This window comes from Dama dama, chromosome 13, assembly GCF_033118175.1.
Source record: "Dama dama isolate Ldn47 chromosome 13, ASM3311817v1, whole genome shotgun sequence".
Lineage (NCBI taxonomy): Eukaryota > Metazoa > Chordata > Mammalia > Artiodactyla > Cervidae > Dama > Dama dama.
Window position 1 is genome coordinate 16,023,092 of NC_083693.1, and position 26,880 is coordinate 16,049,971.

The following is a 26,880-nucleotide window of genomic DNA, read 5'->3' on the forward strand; positions in this document are numbered from 1 at the left end:
TTCTGGAATTGAGCTTCAGGAGTTGCTTGTATATTTCTGAGATTAATCCTTTGTCTGTTTCTTCATTTGCTATTATTTTCTCCCAATCTGAGGGCTGTCTTTTCACCTTATTTATAGTTTCCTTTGTAGTGGAAAAGCTTTTAAGTTTCATTAGGTCCCATTTGTTTAGTTTTGCTTTTATTTTCAATATTCTGGGAGGTGGGTCATAGAGGATCTTGCTGTGGTTTATGTCGGAGAGTGTTTTGCCTATGTTCTCCTCTAGGAGTTTTATAGTTTCTGGTCTTACATTTATATCTTTAATCCATTTTGAGTTTATTTTTGTGTATCAGCCTTCTGTTTTAAACAGATTTCTCTTAAAGCACAATTTTACCTATATCTCACATGGGTTTTATAAGCCTTCTGAAATCTGTGGCTTGATGTGTTTGTCAGGTTTGGAAAACTCTCAGTGATTATCTGTTCAAATACTGCTTCTGGCCAATTTTCTCTCTTTTTGCCTACTGGGACTCCAATTTTAACTATGTTACAACTTCTCGATATACCCTGTAGGTCTTAATCTTCTTTTGAATTATCCATTCTTTAATCTCAAAAATTCTGAATACTGTTCCTGTCTTATCTTTTAATTCACTAAATTCTCCCTTTTGCTTTTACTAAATCTCTTACAAAACCCACTTAATAAGTTTTAAACACTATTACATTTTTTACTTCTAAATGTTCATTTTTAAAGATGCCAGTTATCTGGACAAAATTCTTAATCTACTTTTTATTTCCTTGATACAATAAACATTGCTATGTTAAAGTCAAAGTTTGTGCCTACTAATCCCAAACCCTGGAGTTTCTAAGAAGTTGGTTCTATTGTCCATTTTTAATGCAGGCTTTCATTTATTTTGTATGCTCCTAACTGTGCTTTTAGTTAGTAATTTGCTTGCATGTTAAGCAGAAATAATAAGGTCTGGGAGGGTATTTTTTTTTTTTTTTTTTATTCTACCCAAAATGACAAAATGATCTCAATTCGTTTCCAAGGCAAACCACTCAATATCACAGTAATCAAGTCTATGCCCCAATCACTGATGTCGAAAATGAAGTTGAACGATTCTATAAAAACCCACAAAACCTCCTAGAATTAACAACAAAAACAACAAAAATGTCCTTTTCATCATAGGGGACTGGAATGCAAATGTAGAGAGTCGAGAGATGCCTGGAGTAACAGGCAAATTTGGCCTTGGAATACAAAATGAAGCTGAGCAAAAGCTAACAGAGTTTTGCCAACAGCACACACTGGTCATAGCAAACACTCTCATCCAAAACACAAGAGATGACTCCACACATGGACATCACCAGATGGTCAATATAAAAATCAGATTGATTATATTCTTTACAGCCAAAGATGGAGAAGCTCTATACAGTCGGCAAAAACAAAACCTGGAGCTGACTCTGGCTCAGATAATCGGCTCCTTATTGCAAAGTTCAGGCTCAAGCTGAAGAAAGCAGGGAAAACAGCTAGCCCACTCAGGTATGACTTAAATCAAATCTGTTATACAGTGGAGGTGATGAACAGATTCAAGGGACTAGATCTAGTAGACAGAGTGCCTGAAGAACTATTGACAGAGATTCGTAACACTGTACAGGTCATGACCAAAACCATCCCCAAGAAAAAGAAATGCATGATGGCAAAGTGGTTGTCTGGGAGCTAAGAAAAGAAGAGAAAGAAAAGAAGAGCAGCGAAAGACAATGGAGAAAGGGAAAGATATACCCAACTGAATGCAGAGTTCCGGAGAATAGCAAGAAGAGATAAGAAAGTCTACTTAAGTGAATAATGCAAAGAAATAGAGGAAAACAGTAGAATTGAAAAGACTATAGATCTCTTTAAGAAAATTGGAGATACCAAGGAATATTTCATGCAAGATGGGCACAATAAAGGATAAAAACAACAAGGACCTAACAGAAGAGATTAAGAAGAGGTGGCAAAAACACACAGAATAATGAATACAAAAATAATGATACAAAAAAATGATACACCTTAATGACTAAGGTAACCACAATGGCATGATCACTCACCTAGAACTGGCTATACGGGACTGTGACATCAAGTGGGCCTTAGGAAGCATTACTACAACCAAAGCTAGTGGAGGTGATGGAATTCCAGCTGAGTTATTTCAAATCCTAAAAGATGATGCTGTTAAAGTGCTGCACTCAGTATGCCAGCAAATGTGGAAAACTCAGCAGTTCCACAGGACTGGAAAACGTCAGCTTTCATTCCAATCCCAAAGAAAGGCAATGCCAAAGAATGTTCAAATTACCATATAATTGCACTCATTTCAAATGCCAGTGAGATTATGCTCAAACTTCAAGCTAGGTTTCAACAGGACATGAACAGAGAACTTCCAGATGTGTAAGCTGAACTTAGAAAAGGCAGAGGAACTAGAGATCAAATTGCTAACATCCTCTGGGTCATAGAAAAGGCAAGGAAACTCAAAAAAAAAAAAACTACTTCTGCTTCATTGACTATGCCGAAGACTTTGACTGTGTGGATCACAACAGTGATATTCCTAAAGAGACGGGAATACCAGACCACCTGACCTGCCTCTTGAGGAATCTGTATGCACGTCAGGAAGCAACAGTTAGAACTGGACATGGAACAACAGACGTGTTCCAAATAGGAAAAGGAGTACATCAAGGCTGTATCAAAGAAGGCAATGGCAAGCTAGTCCAGTACTCTTGTCTAGAAAAACTCATGGACAGAGGAGCCTCGTAGGCTGCGGTCCATGGGGTCGTTACGAGTTACACACGACTGAGCAACTTCACTTTCACGCATTAGGGAAGGAAATGGCAACCCACTCCAGTGTTCTTGCCTGGAGAATCCCAGGGATGGGGGAACCTGGTGGGCTGCCATCTATGGGGTCGCACAGAGTCAGACATGACTGAAGTGACTCAGCAGCAGCAGCAAGGCTGTATACTGTCAGCCTGCTTATTTAACTTATATGCAGAGTATATCATGAGAAATGTTGGGCTGGATGAAGCACAAGCTGGAATCAAGATTGCTGGGAGAAATATCAATAACCTCAGATATGCAGATGACACCACCCTTATGGCAGAAAACGAAGAACTAAAGAGCCTCTTGATGAAAGTGAAAGAGGAGAGTGAAAAAGTTGGCTTAAAGCTCAACATTCACAAAACAAGATCATGGCATCTGGTCCCATCACTTCATGGCAAGTAGACAGGGAAACAGTGGAAACAGTGGCTGACTTTCTTTTGGGGGGCTCCAAAATCACTGCAGATGGTGACTGCAGCCATGAAATTAAAAGACGCTTGCTCCTTGGAAGAAAAGTTATGACCAACCTAGACAGTATATTAAAAAGCAGAGACATTACTTTGTCAACAAAGGTCCATCTAATCAAAGCTTTGGTTTTTCCAGTAGTCATGTACAGATGTGAGAGTTGGACTATAAAGAAAGCTGAGTGTTGGAGAATTGATGCTCTTGAACTGCGGTGCTGGAGAAGACTCTTGAGAGTCCCTTGGACTGCAAGGAGATCCAGCCAGTCCATCCTAAAGGAAATCAGTCCTGAATATTCATTGGAAGGACTGATGCTGAAGCTGAAACTCTAATACTGTGGCCACCTGATGCAAAGAACTGACTCATTGGAAAACACCCTCATGCTGGGAAAGATTGAAGGCAGGAGGAGAAGGAGATGACACAGAATGAGATGGTTGGATGGCATCATTGACTTGATGGAGACAAGTTTGAGCAAGCTCTGGGGGTTGGTGATGGACAGGGAAGCCTGACTGGCTGCAGTCCATGAGGTCACAAAGAGCTGGACATGACTGAGCGACTGAACTGAATTCTGCAAGATGATTTTTCATTAGAAAAAAAAAAAAAGGGTTCTACTGTAATATCACTTTGAATAACCATAGTTTAAAGCATTAGTAAAAATGCTAAACAGGTTAGCATTGTAAAGGCTCTGACAAGTCCTACAGTAAAGAACCTGTTTAGTTTTACTTAGTACAAGGTTTGCCACTCATATAGATAAATAATTCTTTTCATGTAGTTCCAAGAAACATACTTTGAAAAATGTAGATGAGAAATCATATCCACAATTTTTAATATACTTTCTTCTTAATTTCTATGGGAATTTAAAATGTTTAATCTTTACATTAAAAAGATTTCGGGGATAAAATTGAGTTTAAACTATTTTTCCAAACTACTAAACCAAAATGGCATCATTGCTGAAAATAGGCTAAAATATATCTTCTGACTCTTCTTCACAAAAACTAACACCACTTCTACAATACCTGTGAGAGACCATTTATTGGGGCGGGGGGTGATTTACAGCAAGAAACATGTATGCTATAAGTACTGCACAAAAATAATAACTTCCATTTGGTATCTGTATTAAGTGATGCAATGTGTCTACTTAGTTGAATCTGAATTCTAAGGTGGTACATATTAATAAGCAGTTACAACAAAAACATCACTTAGGATATAAAGCAAACAAGTAGAAAAAGTAGAAATATACCTAGCACAGGTAAAATAGGTATATAAGAGTATGAACCAGTGAGGAATCAAGACATTCAATCTTGATGTGTCATAAGACTGAGGTTATACTGTATTACTGTGTAGTAACAGAAATAAGACTTTCAAGTAACTCACTAAGCAGTTAAAATATCTTAATACTTAAATTTTAAATTAAAAAAAATTCATGTTCACTAACCATCATCATTAATATGATTAATTAACACTATTAGCACTAAACATATTAAAACAGTTGCCTATGACTGGGGACTGGGGGTGGGAGAGGAGGAAGGGAACAGGAATGGAATAGAAGCATAAAAGGATAAGTGAACAGCATACTGAGAGATGCTGAGATGACGTGCCATAATTTGACGAGTGTAACTAATGTGACCTTCCAAACCCGAGGGTCTAGAAACTAGGGGAGGAAGCTTACAAGAGAAACATGAATTTAAAAAAGAAATAAAAGTAACAGGATTAGGTAATATGTAAAAGGTCAAATTAAGACGATGACAAAATCTGAGTCTGAAATCATCAAATGGAACACAGAAAACTGAGCAGCAAAGTCTAGATTTATAGTTGCATGGCAGATAAGAAAGAACAGAGAAAAAGCTTTAGGGAAGTATGGACAGTACAAAAACCAAAAATAAAGCAAGAAGAGAATTAAAAGACTTATTTGATAGGAAGGAGAACAATGTTTATCAAGTCAGAGGATGAGAGGAAAAAAAAAGGCAAAGGGAAAACACATTAGAAATCTTCATATAGTTATGAAATAAAAATAATTTTGGAACTAAAACTAAGAACTAGTCAAAATTAATATTAAACAAAATAGAAATTATTGATTCTAGCCTTAAGCAGGCTGGAAAAGTCGAGAGGAGAACAAGATGCATAGTGTTGGGAGAATAAAAGCACATAGGAAAATGCAATATAAAAAGAGTATATGGGCATGTAAAGAACTAAAATAGAGTTGAAAAGAAACTATAAATATTAGGAAATACAGTTACAAAGATAGCAGTCCTAATGTATAATTGGTAAGACCTTTATGAATTTCTCCACATTTAATTATCTGTTAAAAAAGATCCTACAACAGGTCCTATCTATTTGAGTCCATTAAAACAACAATTAATACAGAGGCAGAAACAATTAGGCATTTATTCCTACTTTAGGTCACTATGTTTTGTAACTCTCATTAAATAATGTCTGTTTCTTTCTTTCTCATCATTTTAAATTAAGTTATTCAATCATCAAAAGTTTCTTAAGGCAGAAAAGTAGAAGTTGCTCAGTTGTGTCCGACTCTTTGCAACCCCATGGACTATACAGTCCATGGAATTCTCCAGGCCAGAATGCTGGAGTGGGTAGCCTTTCTGTTCTCCAGAGGATCTTCCCAACCCAGGGGTGGAACCCAGGTCTCCCACATTGCAGGCGGATTCTTTACCAGCTGAGTCACAAGGGAAGCAGCTCCTCACATTTTTGGAATAAGTGGGTTGAACATATGTAATAGGGAATTTTTCCTATAAGTGATCTGTTTTCAGATGTCTCTCTGAACACACAGTACCTAAAAGAGGAAGGGAATTCCTTCCCTTGCTTTCAGATAAAAATGAAGGTAACTGGGATTATCCTAGATGAAGAGACCAACACAACTAAATCTGATGGTAACCCAAAATAATAGTTATTCCTGTGGCTCTATGACATATAGGCCATGTTTCTGTAATGTTAAGATCATAATCTATCTTTACCAGGATTTCAGGGCTGGGCAGACACATTTATGAAATTTTTAAACTGCAAGTCATCTTGGAAGGGGTTCCAAAGCAAAAGAGTCAATCTGGCAGCAACCACGACAAAACGTGAATGCTCCACATGTGACGATCAAAACTGATTCTTTGAAGACAGACTTCTTAATTAGGCCCACTATTTCTTCCTATGGCAATCTCCCTGAAAACATTTCACACAATTGTAAAATACAGCGGTCTGCTAACAGTCTGATTTTGGTAGGGACAGGTGACACAGAAAGCTTCTCCTTAAGAAATTATCTTAATGTAAAAACTGTATTAAGGCAATTTAGTCTTTAGAAAAGAACAATGTCTGCTATGAAGGAGGCATTCAATAAATATTTATTGAATGAATAAGTGAATGTAAGGCCAAGGTATGAGGAATAACACAGGGGTATCAAAAACTCTTTAAGTATTAGTGAAAGCAATAACTAAACAAATCATAAAGTGACATGGTCTACTCTAGTCATTTATCCCATATTTTCCTCTTCACTTCGTAGAAACCCTTGTTTGAGGGACAGTATTCCTTTTATCTCAGATAAGACAGATGCCAACAAAGTGAAGCAGTAGGAATTCACTCACCCACTGGGCTGCTTCCAGCTCCATTTGGCACTGTGAGGTCTGAAGTGCTCAACATCCCACCTAACAACATTAGAGAGACAGGAGAGAGGGCAAGGAGTGAATGTGAATTGATTCTCCTTATCTGAATGAGAATGAATTGACCAGAGGTAACCCTCACTTCATTCCTAAAAAACATGAAAATAAAAACTAGCCCAGTCTGAACTCAGCATTATGATGTAGTCTAATATATAGGCACTCATCTATCAAGCTCTGGATATGTCTGCCGTCTTCTGACTCAATACCAAATAAGTACATATTGACAAGAATGGAGGCAGTGCTAATGGAGTGCTATAAAATCTAGGAATAATGGGAGAGGAGATAATTGCATTATACACAGAGATGCAGTAAATGCACCTCAAGTTTCTGAGTTAATGAACAAATCAGGCAGAGGGGGATGCAGAAAATGCTCTCCGTCTAAGTGAGTCTATCTCTCCATTTATTTTTTAACACAACTGGATCAGAATCAATTTTTAATCTTTATGATATCCTAAATAAATTTTCTGCCTGTCTAGGTTTGGCGTCCCCATGATATGGAAAGCTTATTTTCCAAAATAGGCAGGTTCTCTATTCGTTGCACAATACCTGTAAAATGCTAGAGCCACAGACTTTAAAAAAAAAAAACAACTTTAAAAAGGGGGCAATTATGTAGTAGTGACTCTTGCTCATCAAAGCAATAACATTAAAAGTAGCAGAATAAGAAACTGTTCATATTAGCAATTAATTTTTTCATTCTTTTAAACAATCAGAAGAATAAGTATCAGGACATACCTGCACTGCCAGTACTTGGTGGTCTCTGAGGAGCTCCAGGGGATACATTTCTATGTAATGTGGCTTGAGGTGGAGAGAGCATGCTTGTATCTGCTAATGCTGAGCTGGCTGCCAAAGATGGGGACACAAGTGAACTCCCTGGGTTAGTGTAGGACAAAGCACTGGGGCTGGTCACAGGGACTGTGACAGACATTGAGAAATTCTGAGGTGGCAAACCGGGCTGTAAATAAAGAACAAGGAAGAGAAAACTGTTAGTTTCATTTTCATTCTAATTAAATTTAATAATTTATGCACTTTAATTTGGTAAGGTAACACCAATTACTAAAAGAGGATGGAGGTAAGTTCTTAAAATATATTTGCAGGTTTAAGTTATTTTCTTTACAATTATATGAGAATGTTTAACATGAACATTTTCAATTTCAATTTTTATACAGTAATACATATATGCTAGCATAATATGTACATTATATATTTCAAATATTCATAGAGATGAAAATGAAAGGCCAAAACTTGATATTAAAGATGTGCTGTCCAAATTAAGATATTATAAATACATCATTGTTACCAAGAAAGCATAAATTAGCACTTATATAAATGCAAATCAGTTTAGTAACATTACACTTCATTTGGGAGATTCCAAATATAACAAAAGAGAGAAAGGATGTACACATATTATAAACTTCATACATCAAATCTGCCCTGGTCTGATTTAATTCACTAACCTTCTTAATGGACAAAACTAAAAAAAAAAAAAAAAAAACAAAGCCAAATTTTATATATGTATATATAACAATGCAATGAGTGTAATAAAAATGCAAAAAAAGAAAAAAAACTTAGGCAAAATTAACTACTGACAAGTTATCTTTAAATGTATAAAGATTAAATTACAAAGTTATGTAATTTTATTTCCCTCCAAAATAAACCATGGTCCCTTAAGAACAGTATTTTCTATTTTCCTCTTTCATTTCCTCCATAGGCCACTTATAATATACTTGTTAACCATGATAAATATAACAATCCTCTTTATAATCTGAGAGAAAATAAAAAACTTTCCTCTCCCTACATTTTAAAACAGTGATTTCCAAATTAAGGTAACACTGATAATTCAAAGTTGAAAGAGTATAAATAATTAAGTACTTTATTCGATAAGTTTATTTCAGGAAGAAAATTATAACTCATTAAAAGATATAGAACAATAGATACATGATAAAAAATTTTTAAAGCTAAAGCAATTTTATTTATAAACGGTTTTGCAGCTTAACGTTATCTGCAAGGTCACCAACATCCATATGAGGTCAAAAGGAATTTTACTTTATTTTTTCTGTTGCTATGTTTCTTAAGAAGGGTATTACCACAAAAATATCTCCTTAAATCTGTTGTCCATGGGCTTCTTCAGGCTATTTTGAAGAAATAATCCATAATACATACTTTAGGGCATAGTTTTAAGAGAATTAACTCCGGTAGTGAAATAAATAGCAGTGGCACCAATTTATTCATGAAGCCTACAATGCGTATATAGTGTTAGAAAAATTAGATCAAGAATAATTGTCTTAAGCAACTCTTGCCAATGGAGCTTCAGTGAGAACTCTTTGAACTATCAAAAAAGCACTGTTTTACCATTAGATGTGTGAGCATGGAAAATTTTTAAACTATTTGTTTTGAAACCAGTTTAAGAACACTGCTTCCTTAAATTAAAATCAGGTCTAGGCGCTCTTCCTTAACACCTACAGTGCAAGAAAAGAATAGGAATTTGGAGTTACTGTCACCAAGTTGTTTTGGGACACTTACAAAGAGTCAAACAGTGAGCTACTATTATAGCAACTATATAAAATAATTAAAAATAATTTTGAAGCACCAAATTATATAATAAAATGTAGCCATTTTATATTTTATAGTCTCAAAATCTACTTAAGTCCATATAATATTTTAAAAGTCATCAGAGGGAGAGGGAAGTCTCAAATGCATCCTTATATTTAAAATCATGGGAATTTAAAGCTGGAAGGGACCTTAAAAAATTATGTGAGCCAATTCATTCACTTTACAGATGAGAAAATTGGAATCTAGGATGTTTAGATGCCCTATTCAAAAGTAAGGAGATAGTAGCAGAGCCCGGATTAGGATGTTTTCACTTCACTTCTACATTTAAGACACTGAAGATGTACTACTGTTAAGATTTCTGCAATTTTATCTTGAAGTTCTATAAATCCAAAAGAAATTAATACCGCCCCCCCACCCTCCTTCTACTTAATGCTGTCATTACCCACTGTGAAAACAAACAAGAGGTGTGGTCAGTCTCTTCATGCACAAGATAAAAGCACAAACCATACTTTAGTACTCACTGCGATTTTATGATTCCGCATCATATTATCAAATTCCTCATTAATTTTTTTATATTTTTCTTCTGTATGTGGAGTTAGCACATAGGAAGTATCAGGGTCTGGGCTGTCGCACCCTCTGTGTTCCTTCTTGTTCAGAGCCTAAATAATGAAGTTAACAAAAAGGATCAACAAATAAAAAGTAGAGGTAAAGTAAAAGTACTTACAGGGCCTCGTTTGAAAATAAAATCACTATCTTCATTTAGTTTGCTGAATCTGTCCTCCGAGAGTGGACTGTGCTCAAAGTAATCGTCAGCATCAGGGCTCTCACAACCATTAAGGCCTTTTTTTCTTAAAGTCTGAAATACAATTGGAAAATTCACACACAAATGATACTAACTTGCCATGAGTCTTTTTTGTAAAAATTAAGTAAGAGAGCACAGACTGAATGAACTGAGTAATACAAGAGCCACTGAAATGGTTTTAAATGATCACAAGTATACTGTAATTCTTCAAATAAGGTAATCCTTATACATACGCAAAATTATGTTCCCATTATACATGAAGAGAAAAGGAGTATTTCCATATTTGGATATTTCTTTTCCAAACTTCCTAGAGAATACTAAATTACTCACTGCTCTGATAGTTACAATCTAAATCTGATTACAGCCTGATCAACATGTCTGATAGGATCAATGAGATCCCAAAATATAAATATATCAAGATGATATTTTGAGAAGTTATTGCAGCATCTTTATGAAATGAACATTACTTCATCTACCGACATTCCTTTCTGCCTGAGAGTTTATCCCATTCACCAGAAAGAATACACATGATATCCCAATAATTCCATCCCTAATCTGTTCTTAAATCCTTTGATTTTCCTGCCAATGCAGGAGATGTAAGAGATGTGGGTTCAATTCCTGGGTTAGGAAGATTCCCCTGGATGAGGAAATAGCAACACACTCCAGTATTCTTAGGGCTTCTCTCATAGCTCTGTTGGTAAAGAATCTGCCTGCAATGCAGGAGAATCCTGGTTCAATCCCTGGGTCAGGAAGATCCGATGGAGAAAGGATAGGCTACCCACTCCGGTATTCTTGGGCTTCCCTTGTGGCTCAGCTGGTAAAGAATCCGCATGCAATGCGGGAGACCTGGATTCGATCCCTGGGTTGGGAAGATCCCCTGGAGAAGGGAAAGGCTACCCACTTCAGCACTCTGGCCTGGAGAATTCCACAGACTGTAGAATCCACGGGGTTGCAAAGAGTCGGACACGACTGAGCGACTTTCAGTTTCCAGTATTATTCCCTGGAGGATCCATGGACAGAGGAACCTGGAGTTCTACAGTCCATGTGGTCACAAAGAGTTGGACATGACTGAGGCAACTTAACATGCACGCACATTGATTTTCCTACATAACTCTGAAGTATAAAAACTCAATACTTATTTATGTATGATAGCAATGACTCTTTCCTACATAGGATGTACGTATTAGTGACTTCACAAATCTTTAAATTTTGTGATAAAAACTAATTCAGCATGATCTTTCCCACTCTTTGCTAGCTCTTTCTATAGAGCTCCTTCATGGATTAATTTAATCTACTGAATTGGCTTTCTGGAGAATTTTTTGCATGTCCTGACCATATTGATTATTTTTCTGTTTTCTTACTTTAGGACAAAAATATAGTGAGCAGTTATTATTATTTTTTTCATATTGCATTTTTTCTAATTAAATCATCACAAAATGACTTGTTTAGTTAAAAGAATACACTTAAAACCAAGGGCTTAATAATCCATAAAATATTAATTTACTTTCAGAATGTCTAAATTTTAAAAAAATCGTCATGGGTCTTATAAAGTAGAATTTTTTTTAAGTAGATTTTTGAGTTCAACAACTTAGATAGCTTTTAGATTTGCTGATTTTCAAGCCAACCACAGAAATTTTCAGATGTAAAATTTTTCCAAGTAGGCCTACCAACCTAGCCTAAGAAATATTTGAACAACAGACTAACACTAGATGAATGCATTTGTACTGTAAATGATTATTTATGTTAACTTAAGGTATATTTTAAATTAATTCATAATAATGGATCTTGGTATCCTTTCAAACATGATTTATAATAACTGTGAATGCTATTTTAATTCTTCTTTTCTTGAAAATAGTAAAAGATAAACACACAATACATTAAGATATGAGAATTTTTTTAAAATTTATCTGGTCTATTTTAAAATTTCACTTTATTCAATTTGATGCTTAAAGAATCAGAAGTAATCATTGGGATATCTATGTTAGCTGTTCAAATTTCTTGGCATGCACTGGGAATCCCACCCACAATGCTTCAAACTTCCACCACAACACATCACTAAACATGAGCAGACAGCATACACCACACCTATTTCCCCAAAATTGGCCTCAAGGCTCTAAGTTATATATGTGGGTCTAAGTAATCACTGAACTTTTATGTATACATAGTCATAAAAAGTCCTGTTGTTTATAACTAAAAGGTGAAGATATATCCTGGCCCATTCATAGTAGCAAGTTCTGCCTGCCAAAGCTCCACACTTGGAGGAGCTATCATCAAGGAAGACGTTAACAATCAGAATATTGAAACACAATGAACTCTTATAACCAACACAGCTATAGAAAGAGAACAAATATGGTAGATGCCTATATATAGATTTTATCACGAAGTTGATTTATTCTACTCTGAAATCTCCAGATATTTTCCCCTCATATTCCTATTTCTTAAGGTTAGGTAATTCACAGTCTTGCTCTTCTACTAACAACAATCACCCAAATGTGTCTCTCTGAACATTTTCAAATTACAGAAGAAAAGGAATATGGTTTTTGTTTAATAATCACACACTTTTATCCTACAAGAGTAGGGTTAATCCTACTTGTACTAATGAGGAAGAAAAGCATTCTGGTATCTCCAGTTCTGCAAGCCTTCACTTTAGATGGGGTTCCTGTCATGATGAGAGAATTCAAGAGGCTATATCAGCTCTACAGATAAGCTCATGTACCTCTGTTGGATATTCAACTTGGGTTTTATCACTAGAACATGAAGAGTTGTTTTGAGGATCCAACTACCATAAAAAGACTTTTTCTGTCTTCTTTATCAATACCACATAGCATAATAGTAAAAATTTCTCCTGTGTCACTGGTACTAACAAGTGGAATGCTGGTATCTATTAACAAGGCCAGGTGAGGCATATAAGAAACAGGCTAGCTTCAGCTTTCTTACATGCTGCAAGTTAGCCACAATAAAAACACTTGTTCAATGAAGAAAACACAACCTGAAAGGTCACCATTAGGGGGGAGTCTGCTTTTAAGTGGGAAAATTCAAGAATATTAACACTGTGTACTCTCTATAGTTATTACTGAAGATAATAATGTTCCATATTCTTAAGTAAGCAAGATTTTAAAAGTACTTTATTCTTGTACATGTGATTGACAATTTTTCAGGCCATTATGGCAAAACTTAAGAGGAAGACTCTATTGTGCCGGAATAATTTGATATTTCAGGGGTATACACCACTTAAGTTAATGTATCCTATTTGCTTTTCTTAAATGACTATATTCTGAAATATAGATTATGAATTGCTAAAGGGATCAATGGGTGATGAAAAATTAAATTATTAATCAATTTAAGCTGTCTTGATACAATCTGCTTTGTCTTTATATTGGTGTTCCAAATATATCTAAAGAGTCTAACTAGAAACATTATTTACATGAAATCACAAAATTAGCATACCTACAAATTTCATCAGTCCATTTCTACAGAAGACAGGCATTTTACTTTTGGAGTGTCAGTTAAACACCTTTAAAAAACAAACTTTCTACTTGTCACAACAAAGTTAAATTCTATTATGATTTTAATAGCTTTTCTTTTTGTGATGTTGGGGAATTTTATGTAGGTTTTAAATAATGAATACCCTTAGAAAACATTTACCTTCAATATTTGTTACATAAAGACAGAATGTAAAAATTTCTTAAATGGATGAAGAAATAATTGCTAAGTGTCCTTAATTTAAAGCAATACATTCAATTAGGACACATCCTTCCAGGTTATCTGATTCACTGTGGTTCGTGCTGGTCTTCAAGCTCTTTTACCACTCTGCAGAATCAGAAGCTTATCTGTAGAAAGCTGAGAGTAATACAAATAATTACTGTTTATAGACATACACATAGATTCTGTCTGCAGGAGGGCTCAACTGACCTCTTTTCTCACTGAGGAAGAGGTCAGTTTTGCATCTATGAAGAAAATTCATTTTGCCTTCTTGATGAGTGAGAGTGTTACTCACTCAGTAGCATTCAACTCTGCGACTGTAGCCCACCAGACTCCTCTCTCCACTGGAATTCTCCAGGCAAGAAAGTAGTCATTCCCTTCTCCAGGGGATCTTCCCAGCCCAGGGACTGAATCTGGGTCCCCTGCATTGCAGGTGGATTCTTCACTGTCTGAACCACCTGAAAAGCTTCCAGATGGGCTTATGCACTTGTCTTTGGCTTTACCTTTGGATTTACCTTTAACCAGTTGCAACATTTTTTCTGCTCCCTCAGAAATTAGTAAATAAAACTCTTGACATGTTCATTATATAGCTGAGAGCCATGATTTTACCTTTTTCTGGAGAAAAAACAAAAAAACCTGTTTAACAGTTTTAAGAGTGAAATCACCCTTGACTCATGATTCACAGCAGATCCAAATGCAGGAGAAAGAGCTTGGTCTTTTTAGAACTTAGTACTGGACTAAGTATTAATTTTTTAAAAGAAAAAACAATGTGCTGTTAAAATTTTTGAAAATACTTGATTATCTAATTAATAACCTGTATTAATTTATTATGGTATCAACAATTAACATAATTATGATCAGAGAAGGATTATCAGATTTCAGTTCTCTTATTCAAGAAATTAAGGAGAATAATCCTTAATTTTTGTGACAATTCATAAATGAAATTATTATTCATACTACAGTATTAAGAGTGTAATCATCTAAAACTGCAAACCACAGACTCTCTCGAAACAGGGTTCCTTCTCCATCTGAAGCTAACGAGGCACAAAGTAAAATTCAAGCTATTGGGGAAAGAGTAGAAAAGTGTTTTGCCTATAAGCATTTCCAGGGAGAAGGAATCCCTATACCATATCTAAACTTTCCAAACAGGATATGCCCAAATTAAACTTACAAGTAAGAGGATGTTTTCTTTTCAGTTTTGGTATTAATTAAATCAGTTTTATTGAAATGAAGAGTAACTTGAAGCTCACTTTATAGTTGGATGAAAGTAATGATTTTATACCTTCTTCCAAATCTGTTCTGAAACTTTGAAGAACTATACACCCAAGTGACTAATGCACAGTTTCATTTGGATATTTGGCTAATATCACTATTTCAATTTAATCAAGATGGAATTCATTATCTTTTATCAAGTATCAATAGATCTCCTCTTTGGACTTAGAAGTCAGTCAACACAGCAAGCAATCTCGCTGTTCACTTTGCTCTCTCCCCACATTAACATGGAATTCCAAATTTTGTAGATATTTTATTCCATTTCTTTTGCCACCATACTCATGCAGGCCTGTGCTGCTTTATATCTGGACTCTTACTATACCTTCCTTCACTTCTCTTTCTTCTAATTTTCCCTATAAATTGTTACAGATTCAGTTCTCTTCCATATCACTTTGTATTTGTCACCCGTGTTTTAAATATTTGATGGCTCTCGGTGATATAAAAGCAGTACTCTCTCAGCTTTTTAGATTATCCCACCCCACCTGTAAACATATTTCATGCACAGCCCCCAATATATGCATACATTGAAAAAATTATAAGCATGAATGACTGTCAATCTTTTAAAATAGTAACAAACATATCTTGGGATAAAATATAATTCCTATTATTTTCTCCCTGAACCCCAGTAGTTTTATACATCTTACATCCCTCCTGAAATAACAAATGTGAAGTACAAAATCAAAATTCCTTAGCCTAACTGCAAGTTACCTAAAAGCCTACCTTTCTTTCCTTTCCCATTTTTATGCTCCCTGAAACTTCTGACCCAGCCAGAGTAGTCAAAATTATTGTCCTCCTTACAGTCATAAAAATCCCTCACTGATGTCACCCCACTTGCTTGAAACCCTGTCTTCTCTCTTATCTGTATGACTATCTTATAGCTCACTGTAGCCTAGTTTGAACTGCTTTTTTCCATGAAACTTTCTTTCCCCACTGCTTCATATGCTGAAATTTTAAGAGCACTTACTCTTTAGAGCATTCATGTAACATATGCAACATTGTGTTTACTTATCTTCTGCATATTTTCTGTATTCTTCAACTAATGTATGAACATTCAAAGACTGAAGTCTAGACTGCTTTACATTTTCAGAATCTAGACAAACAAGGTGCCACACACACATGAAATATTTATTTATTAATACTTGCACAATAAAAAACACATTGCAAAGGAGAGACCAGGATGATGTGATGTTACTTCAGATGTTTTCTAAAACATAAAGTTATGAATTTGTTATATTTAAACAATAATATAAGGCAATTCAGAGACATTAATTTGTACTAGGTTGATCCACAGAAATTGTTGACAGCTGACTGCATTTGAACCACAAAAATACAATTTTATAAGTGTAATTTCATATGTAAGTTCAACTAATAACAACCTAGACTCTGAAAGCTGCTGGGACTCTCCAGTGGGCTTTTGGATACGAAAGATTAGAACTAGTAGTGCAAGAAGACCTCTCATTTTAAGTGTACATTTAGCTATAATCAACTAACAGCCCAAAGTTCTTATTTTGGATCTTATGTTGAACAAAGAAGGCTGAAGAATAAACCAAGAAGTCTAAAAATAAAAAGTCATACTTTGCTTAAATAAGAGAAACTCTATGTCGTCTACAGAGGATCAACCCAGTTAAAAAAAACTATGTTAGCACTGAGACAAAGGTTCACAGTTCACTAAATCTTTTATCCTACTGAGAAAGCATCAGCAGTATCATAATTTAAGTTTCTTAAAATTTGGGAATTATGTTCTGGTTACAAAAATGGCTAATTGGATAAGAACCTAGAACATCAATTAGTTTTACATGAAGACCATAAGCTGTGCCTTCAGGAGAGTCGTCTGGCAAACTAGCCATGGTGGCAGAGATGAGGGACCATGGAAACTTTGAGACAGAGTTCCTCTTCAGGCCTTAAGGAAGCCAGGTGCTTCCTTTCAGCCTTGGGTGCCATCTGCCTATATTTTTCTAATAAATTCTTCTTTAGTTAGAGCCACTTTAAATGAATTCCTATTCTTTATAATCAAAGAACCTTCATGAAAAAAACTGTCACAATTCTTTGAGTCATTAGTTAATAGTCTCCTTACCTAAGTCATCTAAGTCTCCTAAGCAAGTCTGGCTAATGCCTCCACAACTGAGACCAGAAAAGATCCCAAAGTTGGAAAAGCTGACTCAAATAATGGCATATACACCAACAAATATCTTTAAAGTCACATGTTCTACTGTTCTACTTATAAAGTATTCACAACCTTGTCTTTCAAGTTCAAAGAAAACACTTTTAGAATTCTGGGTATATAAAACACTGTTTGGCTGGCCCTGAACATTTGCTTCTCACTTTCTGGTCTACTTTACTGAATCTGTTGGTGAAACTGAAGACAGCAAAAATAAGGGAAGAGTAAAAAGGAGATAAGAAACCAGGAAAAAGAAACCTGAGGAGGCAAGAAAATGCTGTTTTAGACTTTTTTCTAGATATCTCAGTTTTTTTTTTAAAACACAACAGAAACATATTTCAAAAAGGATTATAAATTAGGCAGAGGCAGCTAATTTTAAATAGATTTCTTTTTGCTTATAATCTTTCATCCGCAAAAAATAACTTTTAAAATTTCAGACATAATAACATTTATTCTCCATGGAAATTATATATACAATGCAGATATATATTAAATATATACACCCTAATACATACATACACACTATAATCTTTGGTATTTGTTCACAGAATGAAGAAATCTAGGACTCAGGATATTGTTCATTGTAAATATATTTAAATAAACATTTAAATCATGTGGAATCTGAAATAAAAACTGATAAAAATCCCAGAGGATTGGTATTTTCTGGAATTTTTAGATGATAATGAATTTTGGATTCAGGAGTCTATACTGCCTGTTTACCAGAGCCCATGTCAGATAAGACTGTATTTTTAACTACCATCAACCAAGAATTAAAAATATTCTTTGACACACACTCAATTTTATAATGATAACTGTCAAATTCCATTCCAAAGTAGTAATAATCATAGCACCTAGAAGTGAAACTAGGGAATTAAAAGTACTCAAAAGGTATATAGACATAGTTTAAAAATGCATGATGAGCTCATCAATTATACCAATCCACAACATTATCACCCACCTTAAATCACATTTCAGTGAAACAACTAAGCAACTCCATAAACACTGGCTGAATGGATAATTTGTCACCTCCAGCATAAAGAATAAATGAGTGCTTAAAATTATGGAATGATGTCTTAAGTCCCAAGGAACTTAAACTAGATTTTAGAACTTTTTTTAATGTGAAAATTTCTCCTTTTTTCCATTTTTAATAACTGTTTCCAATTCTGAAAGATACTTATTCTTCCTAGACACTTTGAAAACAAAAACGTTTTTTAAAACCTGGACACAATACATTAAAGGGCTTCCGTCATAGCTCAGTCAGTAGAAGAATCTGCCTACAGTACAGAAGACCTGGGTTTGATTCCTGGGTCAGCAAGATCCCCTGGAGAAGGGAATGGCAACCCACTCCAGTATTCTTGCCTGGAGAATCTCATGGACAGAGGAGGCTGGCAGGCTACAGAACATGGAGTCGCCAAAAGTCGGACACGACTTAGTGACTAAACCACCAATAGAAGGTGCATCAAAATTTATATAAAATTCAACAATTACAAAGTGAACAACAGTAATTCTAATCAGGTCAAAAAATACACTAGAACCAGAACCCTATATATCTCCTCCAATCACATAACCCTCCCCTCTCTCCTCCATATACGATCCTAAGTCTGTGGTGTCAACTTCCTTTACTTTTATCATAGGTTTACGATATACATCCCTCCAACTATAATTGGCTTCCCCAGTGGCTCACTGGTAAAGAGTCCGTCTGCCAAAGCAGGAGATGCAGATTGAATCCTTGGGTCAGGAAGATGTCCTGGAGAAGGAAATGGCAACCCACTCCAGTATTCTTGTCTGGAGAAGCCCATGGACAGAGGAGCCTGGTAGGTTCATGGGGTTACAAAGAGTTGGACATAACTTAGTGACTGAGCATGCACATACTTCTAAACATTATGTGAACGGAATATATGCACTGTATTATTTTGTCTGTTCTCCTTCAATACACTTGACGTTTAGGGTTGCAGGTAGTTACAGCTTGAACATTTTTATTGAATATTGTACTATATTATATGGGAGAAAGCTTTATCCATTCTATTACAGATAGACATTGAAGTTGCTTCAACCTATTAGCTATTATGAAAATGGAGCTATGCGCATTTTTGCAGACATGGTTTACCACATATCTGCACACACTTCTCCAAGGTATATTCTTAAGAGCAGAACTGTTAGTTCATAAAATGATATCCTCACACTAGGTAATGCAGAACAATTTTTTAAAGTAGTTGTATCAACGTATTCTACCAGCAATGAAGATTTAACTTGCTTTCCCTTCATTCCCAAGAAAATGAAGCACATTTCAAAATTACTGGCCATTTGGATTTTCTCTGTCGTGAGGTGCCAAGTGTTCCAGGACTTTGCCAATTTTCTATTGAGCTGTCTTTTTCTTATTGCTTCATAGTCATTCTTTTACTTGTAATCAACTTAAGTTCTTTGCCACTTTTACGTACTGCTGGAAAAAAATCCTTTCCTATTCTGTGACATGTTTAACACTTGTCTTTGGATGAAAACAGGTTCTTAATAAAATCAAATTTATTCACTTTTCCTTTACAATTATCCTTTATGGTAGTAATGTTTATGTCTTGTATAAGAATTCCTTCCCTACCTCAAAATCACGAAGATATTCTCCTACATTATACTGCAGAAGTGTTACAATTCTGCCTTTCACATTTAGGTCAAAAATACTTCAGAATGTCAATTTTGTATAAGATACAAGGCAGGTTCAGTCTCACAGTTTCCCATATACATGTATCCAACTGTCCCAGCATCACTGCTTACAGAGGTGGTTCTTCCCCACTTTGACTTGCAATACCACATTATGCACATGGTTCTGTTCAGCTATTGCTTCACTGATCTATTTGGCATTTGTGCCAATGCCACATTACTACAGCTATAAAATCAGTCTCAATATATTGTAATACAAAGCTTCTCATCTTGCTATTCTTCAGAGTATCTTCTTATCCCCTTGAATTTCCCTATATATTTAAGATCAGTTTTTGAATTCTTGAAAAAATTAATTCCTTGGGATCTTGACTGGCATTTCCTTGACTCTATATGGATTATTCATGTAGCATGGACATATTAAAACTTCCAGTCCACAATAATAGGATACTCTGTTAAGTCAATCCTGCATTCCTGGGATAAATCCAACTTACTCACAACTTACTTTTATATACTGTTGGATTTATTTCTGTATTAGTTAGCATACATGATGTTGGATGCTTTAACACACACATATCTCAGTGCCCTAAAACAATGAAAGTTTCTTATTCATACAAAAGCTAGTGAGGATGTTTATCTCAGAGAGCCTTGGGTGAGATTATTCAGAGCCTGTTTATCTTTTGGTTCCACATGGGATCTCAAGAGTTTCCATCTGGATTCTCTGCAGCTGGCTGACAAAATGAGGAGACAGAGTATGAAGATCATGTGGCAGGTATTCTACAGGTCAGACCTGGAAGTAGAATGAATCATTTATTTCTATTTATATTCAACCGGCTAACTCACACACATGACCACTCCAAAGCAAGGAAGGCTAATAGAGTCTAGATGTGTGCTCAAGCAATGGAGAAAACAACTCAACGTGAAAATAAAAATATCTCTGATAGAGAAGTTGTGAACTCAACAAAGTAAACATTATGAGTTGTGAATTTACGTTCAATGACGATGACTTCTGATTCTTCCTTTTAGAACTCATGTTGTTTAGCTATCAAGGTTAGACTGGTTTCATAGGAGAGTTCCCTCTTTTCCTATTCTCTGGAACAGAGTTTGTGAAATATTAGCATTATTTCTTTAAAAATTTACTATTACTTCTTACAAAGCCATCTGGATTTGGAGTTTTTTTGTGATAAACTTGACAGTAAGACTATTCAGATTTCCTGGATCTATCGTGATTCCATTTTGTTAAATTATATTTTTCTGGAAATTTATCCACTGAGTCAAAATTTTGAGACACAATGGAATAGTGAGATTATACATGCTTTAAAAAGTGTATTAAAATACCTGTCGAGTAGAAAACTAAATGTTACCTTTGTGATCATCCAGTTCACTGCCTACCTTTATAGAGGAGACCACCCTCACCATTAATCACACAGCTATTAAGGGGCAGTACTGAGACTGGAATCTAAGTCTTCTGATGTGTAGTTTAGTTCTCTTCCACTACATTGTGTTAGTTCAGACTGCATTTGGTTCAGTTCAGCTGCTCAGTCGTGTCCGACTCTTTGCAATCCCACAGACTAAGCGTGCCAGGCCTCCCTGTCCATCGCCAACTCTTGGAGTTTACTCAGACTCATGTCCATCAAGCTGGTGATGCCATCTAACCATCTCATCCTCGGTCATCTCCTTCTCCTCCTGCCTTCAATCTTTCCCAGCATCAGAGTCTTTTCAAATGAGTCAGTTCTTCACATCAGGTGGCCAAAGTATTGGGAGTTTCAGCTTCAACATCAGTCCTTCCAACGAATATTTAGGACTGATCTCCTTTAGGATGGACTGGCTGGATCTCCTTGCAGTCCAAGGGACTCTCAAGAGTCTTCTCCAACACCACAGTTCAAAAGCATCAATTCTTCGGCATTCAGCTTTCTTTATAGTCCAACTCTCCCATCCATACATGACTACTGGAAGAACCATAGCTTTGACTAGACGGACCTTTGTTGGCAAAGTAATGTCTCTGCTTTTTAATATGCTGTCTAGATTGGTCAGAGCTTTTCTTCCAAGGAGCAAGCGTCTTTTAATTTCATGGCTGCAGTCACCATCTGCAGTGATTTTGGAGCCCCCCAAAATAAAGTCAGCCACTGATTCCACTGTTTCCCCATCTATTTGCCATGAAGTGATGGGACCAGATGCCATCACCTTAGTTTTCTGAATGCTGAGTTTTAAGCCAACTTTTTCACTCTCTTCTTTCATTTTCATCAGGAGGCTCTTTAGTTCTTCTTTGCTTCTGTCATAAGGTTGGTGTCATCTGCATATCTGAGGTTATTGATATTTCTCCCAGCAATCTTGATTCCAGCTTGTGCTTCATCCAGCTCAGCATTTCCCACTCTGCATATAAGTTAAATCAGCAGGGTGACAATATACAGCCTTGATGTACCCCTTTCCCTATTTGGAACCAGTCTGTTGTTCCATGTTCAGTTCTAACTGTTGCTTCCTGATCTGCATACAGATTTCCAGACTGCATTAGCCAGTCAACAAAGAAAAGGAAGAGTGCATAGAGGTTTGTCATCAGGAGTCACTTCAACCATTGGAAAGAAAGCATTTTTCTTGTGCATGTGGTTGTAGGCACTGCCTTCAGACTCTTTCCCTAGTTCTTGCATGACCTTATCGGTATCTTCCTCTGAAGTGTGTGATGTTCAGACTATGGTTTCTTTTCATTTTAAGGTATTAAGCAATTCTGATATACGTTATAGTAGTACCAGTTATCATTCACTTCAGTCGTGTCTGACTCTGTGTGACCCCATGGAGTGTAGCCTGCCAGGCTCAGTCCTGTCCATGGGATTCTCCAGGCAAGAATACTGGAGCTGCCATACCCTTCTCCAGCAGATCTTCCTGATCAGGGGTCGAATCTGCATCTTTTGCATCTCCTGCACTGGCAGGAGGCTTCTTTACTACTATCACCACCTGGGAAGCCAATGATATACCTAGATTTGATGGCAAAAATCTCAGCAAATGATATTTCTCCCCACCACCATCCCAAACACTTTTGGGGCCTGTCTCCAAGGAGCTAGATACTTAAGCAGTGCAACAGTCTCAGTTTACCCAAGGGGATAATATAACTCTGCTGCGTGTGCTAAGTCACCTCAGTTGTACCTGACTCGTTGCAACCCTATGGACTGTAGCCTGCCAGGCTCTTCTGTCCGTGGGATTCTCTAGGTCCTCTGTTCGTGGGATTCTCTAGGGAAGAATACTGGAGTAGGTTGCCATGCCCTCCTCCAGGGGATCTTCATGACCCGGGGATCGAACCGATATCTCTTATGTCTCCTGCATTGGCAGGTGGGTTGGATTCCAACTCCCCTTTTCACAACACATTTATAAGGTATCATTTCATTGACTACAGATTTCATTTGCTGTTATTTAGAATCAGTCAGCATTCCTTTGAAGATAATATGTTTTTCTTTTTGTCTTTTATTTTCTGCAGTTTCACTGTAATACATCTATGCAAAGATTTAAAACATTTTTAACTCTGCCTGGTATTTGCTGGGCTTCATACATCTGAGGACTATGGACTCTTATTAATCCTAGAAAATTCTGTCATCATCTCTTCAAATACTGCCTCTGCCCCATTCTCTCTTTCCTTCAGGAATGCCAATTCAATTAAGGTTAGACTTTCTAACCAATCCTCCTTTCCTATCTCTTTTGCACTTTCCACCTTTTCGTGCTGTATTATAGATAACTTTTTCTTTTCAGTTCACAAATTTCCTCTTCAGCTATGTCAAGTATACTTTCAACATGTCTGCATGCATGCTCAGTTGCTTCAGTCATGTTCGACTCTGCAATCCCATGAACCGCTGCCCACCAGGCTTCCCGTCCAAGGAATTTTCCTGGCAAGAATACTGGAGTGGGTTGCCATGCCCTTGTGTCTCCTGCAGTGCAGGCAGATTCTTTACAGCTGAGCCATTGGGGAAATTCCTCCAAAATGTCTACCAAGATTTAAATTTTGGTTGTTGTATTTTTTTTTTTTTCATTTCTAGAAGTATTTCATTCTTTTCCAAGAATGCTATATCACTGCATATAAGTTTCATTCTTTTTCAAGTGCTGTATCACTTCTTTGATAATGTTTTATTTCCTACAGATATTTTTAAGTTTTTAAAAAAATTAAAATACAGAAAGTGAAATTGCTTATAATCTATGTATAATAATATCTAAATATTTAGTATCAGTTTCTGCTATTACTTGCTACATTTTTCTTACTGTATATTATTTTCTTTTATGGTTGGTCATTTCTGCATGATGGATGCTCAATGGTCTTGAAAGGTTATTTGAAAAATTTTGATGCTGACACTAAGGTGCATTTATTCAAAAAGGAAATATATTTGCTCTATCCAACTAACTGGGACATTATTAATACTTTTCTTGGACTTCTTGTATTGTATGCCATTGGCCAGTGATTCTGCACAATGCTGGCACTTATTTTACAATATCTCAGAAGCAGGTTCTCTTTTTTACTTTTTTCTCCTCTTTGCCCTATCTGGTCAGTAAAAAAGAACTCTCCTAGCAATCTTTGACAGTTTCCCAGGTGGCTCAGATGGTAAAAAGTCCACCTGCAGTGCAGGAGACCCGGGTTCTATCCCTGGGTTGGGAAGATCCCCCAGAAAAGGAAATGGTAACACACTCCAGTATTCTTGCTCGGAGAATCCCACAGACAGAGGAGCCTGGCAGGCTACGGTTAGGGGTCGCAAAGAGTCAGACACAATGGAGCAACTAATACCTTGCAATCTTTTGCAAGAAGGGAAAAAGCAGTGAGTTTCCTTCTTTTGAAGGCCCCAGTTGGATGTGGGAAGCAATCTATTAAAATCAGAAATCAAGAAGTCGTAACTGTCCTCCTGCCTCCTATATCCACCACGGTTAGTGTTTTTACTGTCTTATCCAGATAGGCAAAAGAGTCAGGGTAGCCATAGCTTTAAACATGTGCCTACCTTTTAGGTTCTAACCTTTCCTTAGATTTTGGCCTGACATATTCCTTATCAGTTCTTTGATGTCAAAACAAAAGTTTTTGTTCTACTCGCTGAGCATTTTTAGTTGTCTTCATCTTAAGAATTGGTACAGATCATCTAGCCTAATGTTACTAAAATTTTAAAAATCTACATTTTTAAGAAAAAATGAGTCAAGTATTTTTATGACATCAATAAAGTTGTTTTCTGATGATTCTTTTGTTTGCTTTAAAAGTTAAATGAAGAAAAGAATTCCACATTTTCCAGAGAGTTCCACCATCAACTTCCCCCAAAGAAACACAGCAAATTTGCTACCAGCCAATTTCACTGCTGGTGAGATAACCAAGAGAAATCAAAGTATGTCCATATGAACACTTGCACACAAGTTTCACAGTAGCATTTTCAAAACAGGCAAAAAGTAGAAATCACCCAGTGTTTCTTAGCAATGAATGTACAAATAAAATATTGTACATCCACAGAATGAAATATTATTAATTAATTTAATTAAATATTTTTTAAAAAGCCTTGGAAAACATTTTTTTAAAGACTCAATGGTTTGATCAACAGGTTATGTTAGACCAGACTGGAGACTGAGTTGTTCTGCCATGAAACGTGGAGTGAGAGGAGACCCCAGTGAGCCCGGGTGAAGCGCTGACACACACCCACAACACAGACAGGCCCTGAGAGCACTGCTGAGTCAGAGAAGCCGCTACAGAAGGCCACATACTGCATCGCTCCATTCGCATGACACATCCACAACAGGCAAATCCACAGACACAGACCGCAGATCAGTGGCTACCAGGACGTGGGGCAGAGGGGAACCAGGGAATGATTGCTAATGGGTACCAAGTTTCATTTTGGTTTGAAAAAAATGTTCTAGAAATAGTGTTCGTGGTTGCACAAACTTGTGAATGTTCTAAAAACCACTGAATTGTAGAATTTAAAATGATAAATTTTATGGCTTGTGGCTATCTCAATAAAAAGAACAGAAAATGTTAAATCTCAGGTGTGTCTATAACACCCTCTGTGGCAGCCACTAGAGACAGAGTTACTATGCATCCATTTCACATGACAATGAAAGCTATCTGAGGCAGTGATTTATAAACACCAAGCAGTGTGAAAGCACCTTATGGAGCTTACCAAAAACTTGGAAATGTTTACTACTCTGATTATGAATAATCATCACATTGGAATTTATACCTAGTGAGTCCTATATCCAGGTATAGTAAGATAACCAATGAACAGAACTATATGAATCAAGAGCCAACAGAATCTATGAAAACAACTTTCTGTATACCTTAAAGGAAACTAGAAAAATTTCCCTCTCTGAATAATTTTCTTTTATATAGCAGCCATTTATTCAGATGAACATAAACTAATGAACATCACCTCTTAAAAAAAAACGGAAAAACTCTTCTATGATTACATAGTAGTCTGCTCTAATGTATTTTGCAATGCAAATTTGTTCATATGATACTGGTAAATAGAGAATGATGTCAGTATAATAGTCACTTTGGCTTATTGGTGATGATTCCTAGCAAAGAGGAGCCAAGAAGCAGGGAAAAGTATTAAAAACCTTTAGCAGGAAAGGAGAACATCCTCCTGACAGCAGGAACATTTATCTGTATTATAAGAAAATTTCAAATGACAGCTTCACAGGAGTACTCCCAGCCTTGCTGCAGGTTCCCATACTTACTTTAATGATAACCACCTTCTTCCCCTCAATGGCTCATTGCTACACTTCATTCATCTGCATTGTCCTAAGACCCACTATCTCTGTACTAATTAACAGAATAGCCTAATTAATAGAAATAGCCAGCATTTCTATTTAAATAATT

The 26,880-nt window shown here is 36.2% G+C and overlaps 1 protein-coding gene across 12 annotated transcripts in view; it reads right to left on the reverse strand.

Moving 5' to 3' along the window:
* MEF2A (myocyte enhancer factor 2A) overlaps positions 1–26,880 on the reverse strand; it is a 201,174-nt gene that overhangs the window by 37,340 nt on the left and 136,954 nt on the right. For 8 of the 12 annotated variants that reach the window (XM_061158584.1, XM_061158591.1, XM_061158590.1 and 5 more), the window contains 3 exons: positions 10,002–10,139; positions 7,663–7,882; positions 6,856–6,915 (listed from right to left, as the gene is read on the reverse strand). In XM_061158584.1, the coding sequence (XP_061014567.1) occupies positions 6,856–6,915; positions 7,663–7,882; positions 10,002–10,139 (418 nt within the window). Of the gene's footprint in view, positions 1–6,855; positions 6,916–7,662; positions 7,883–10,001; positions 10,140–10,204; positions 10,337–26,880 lie in introns of all 12 variants that reach the window. The other 4 variants (XM_061158589.1, XM_061158587.1, XM_061158593.1 and 1 more) reach the window with 2 other exon arrangements.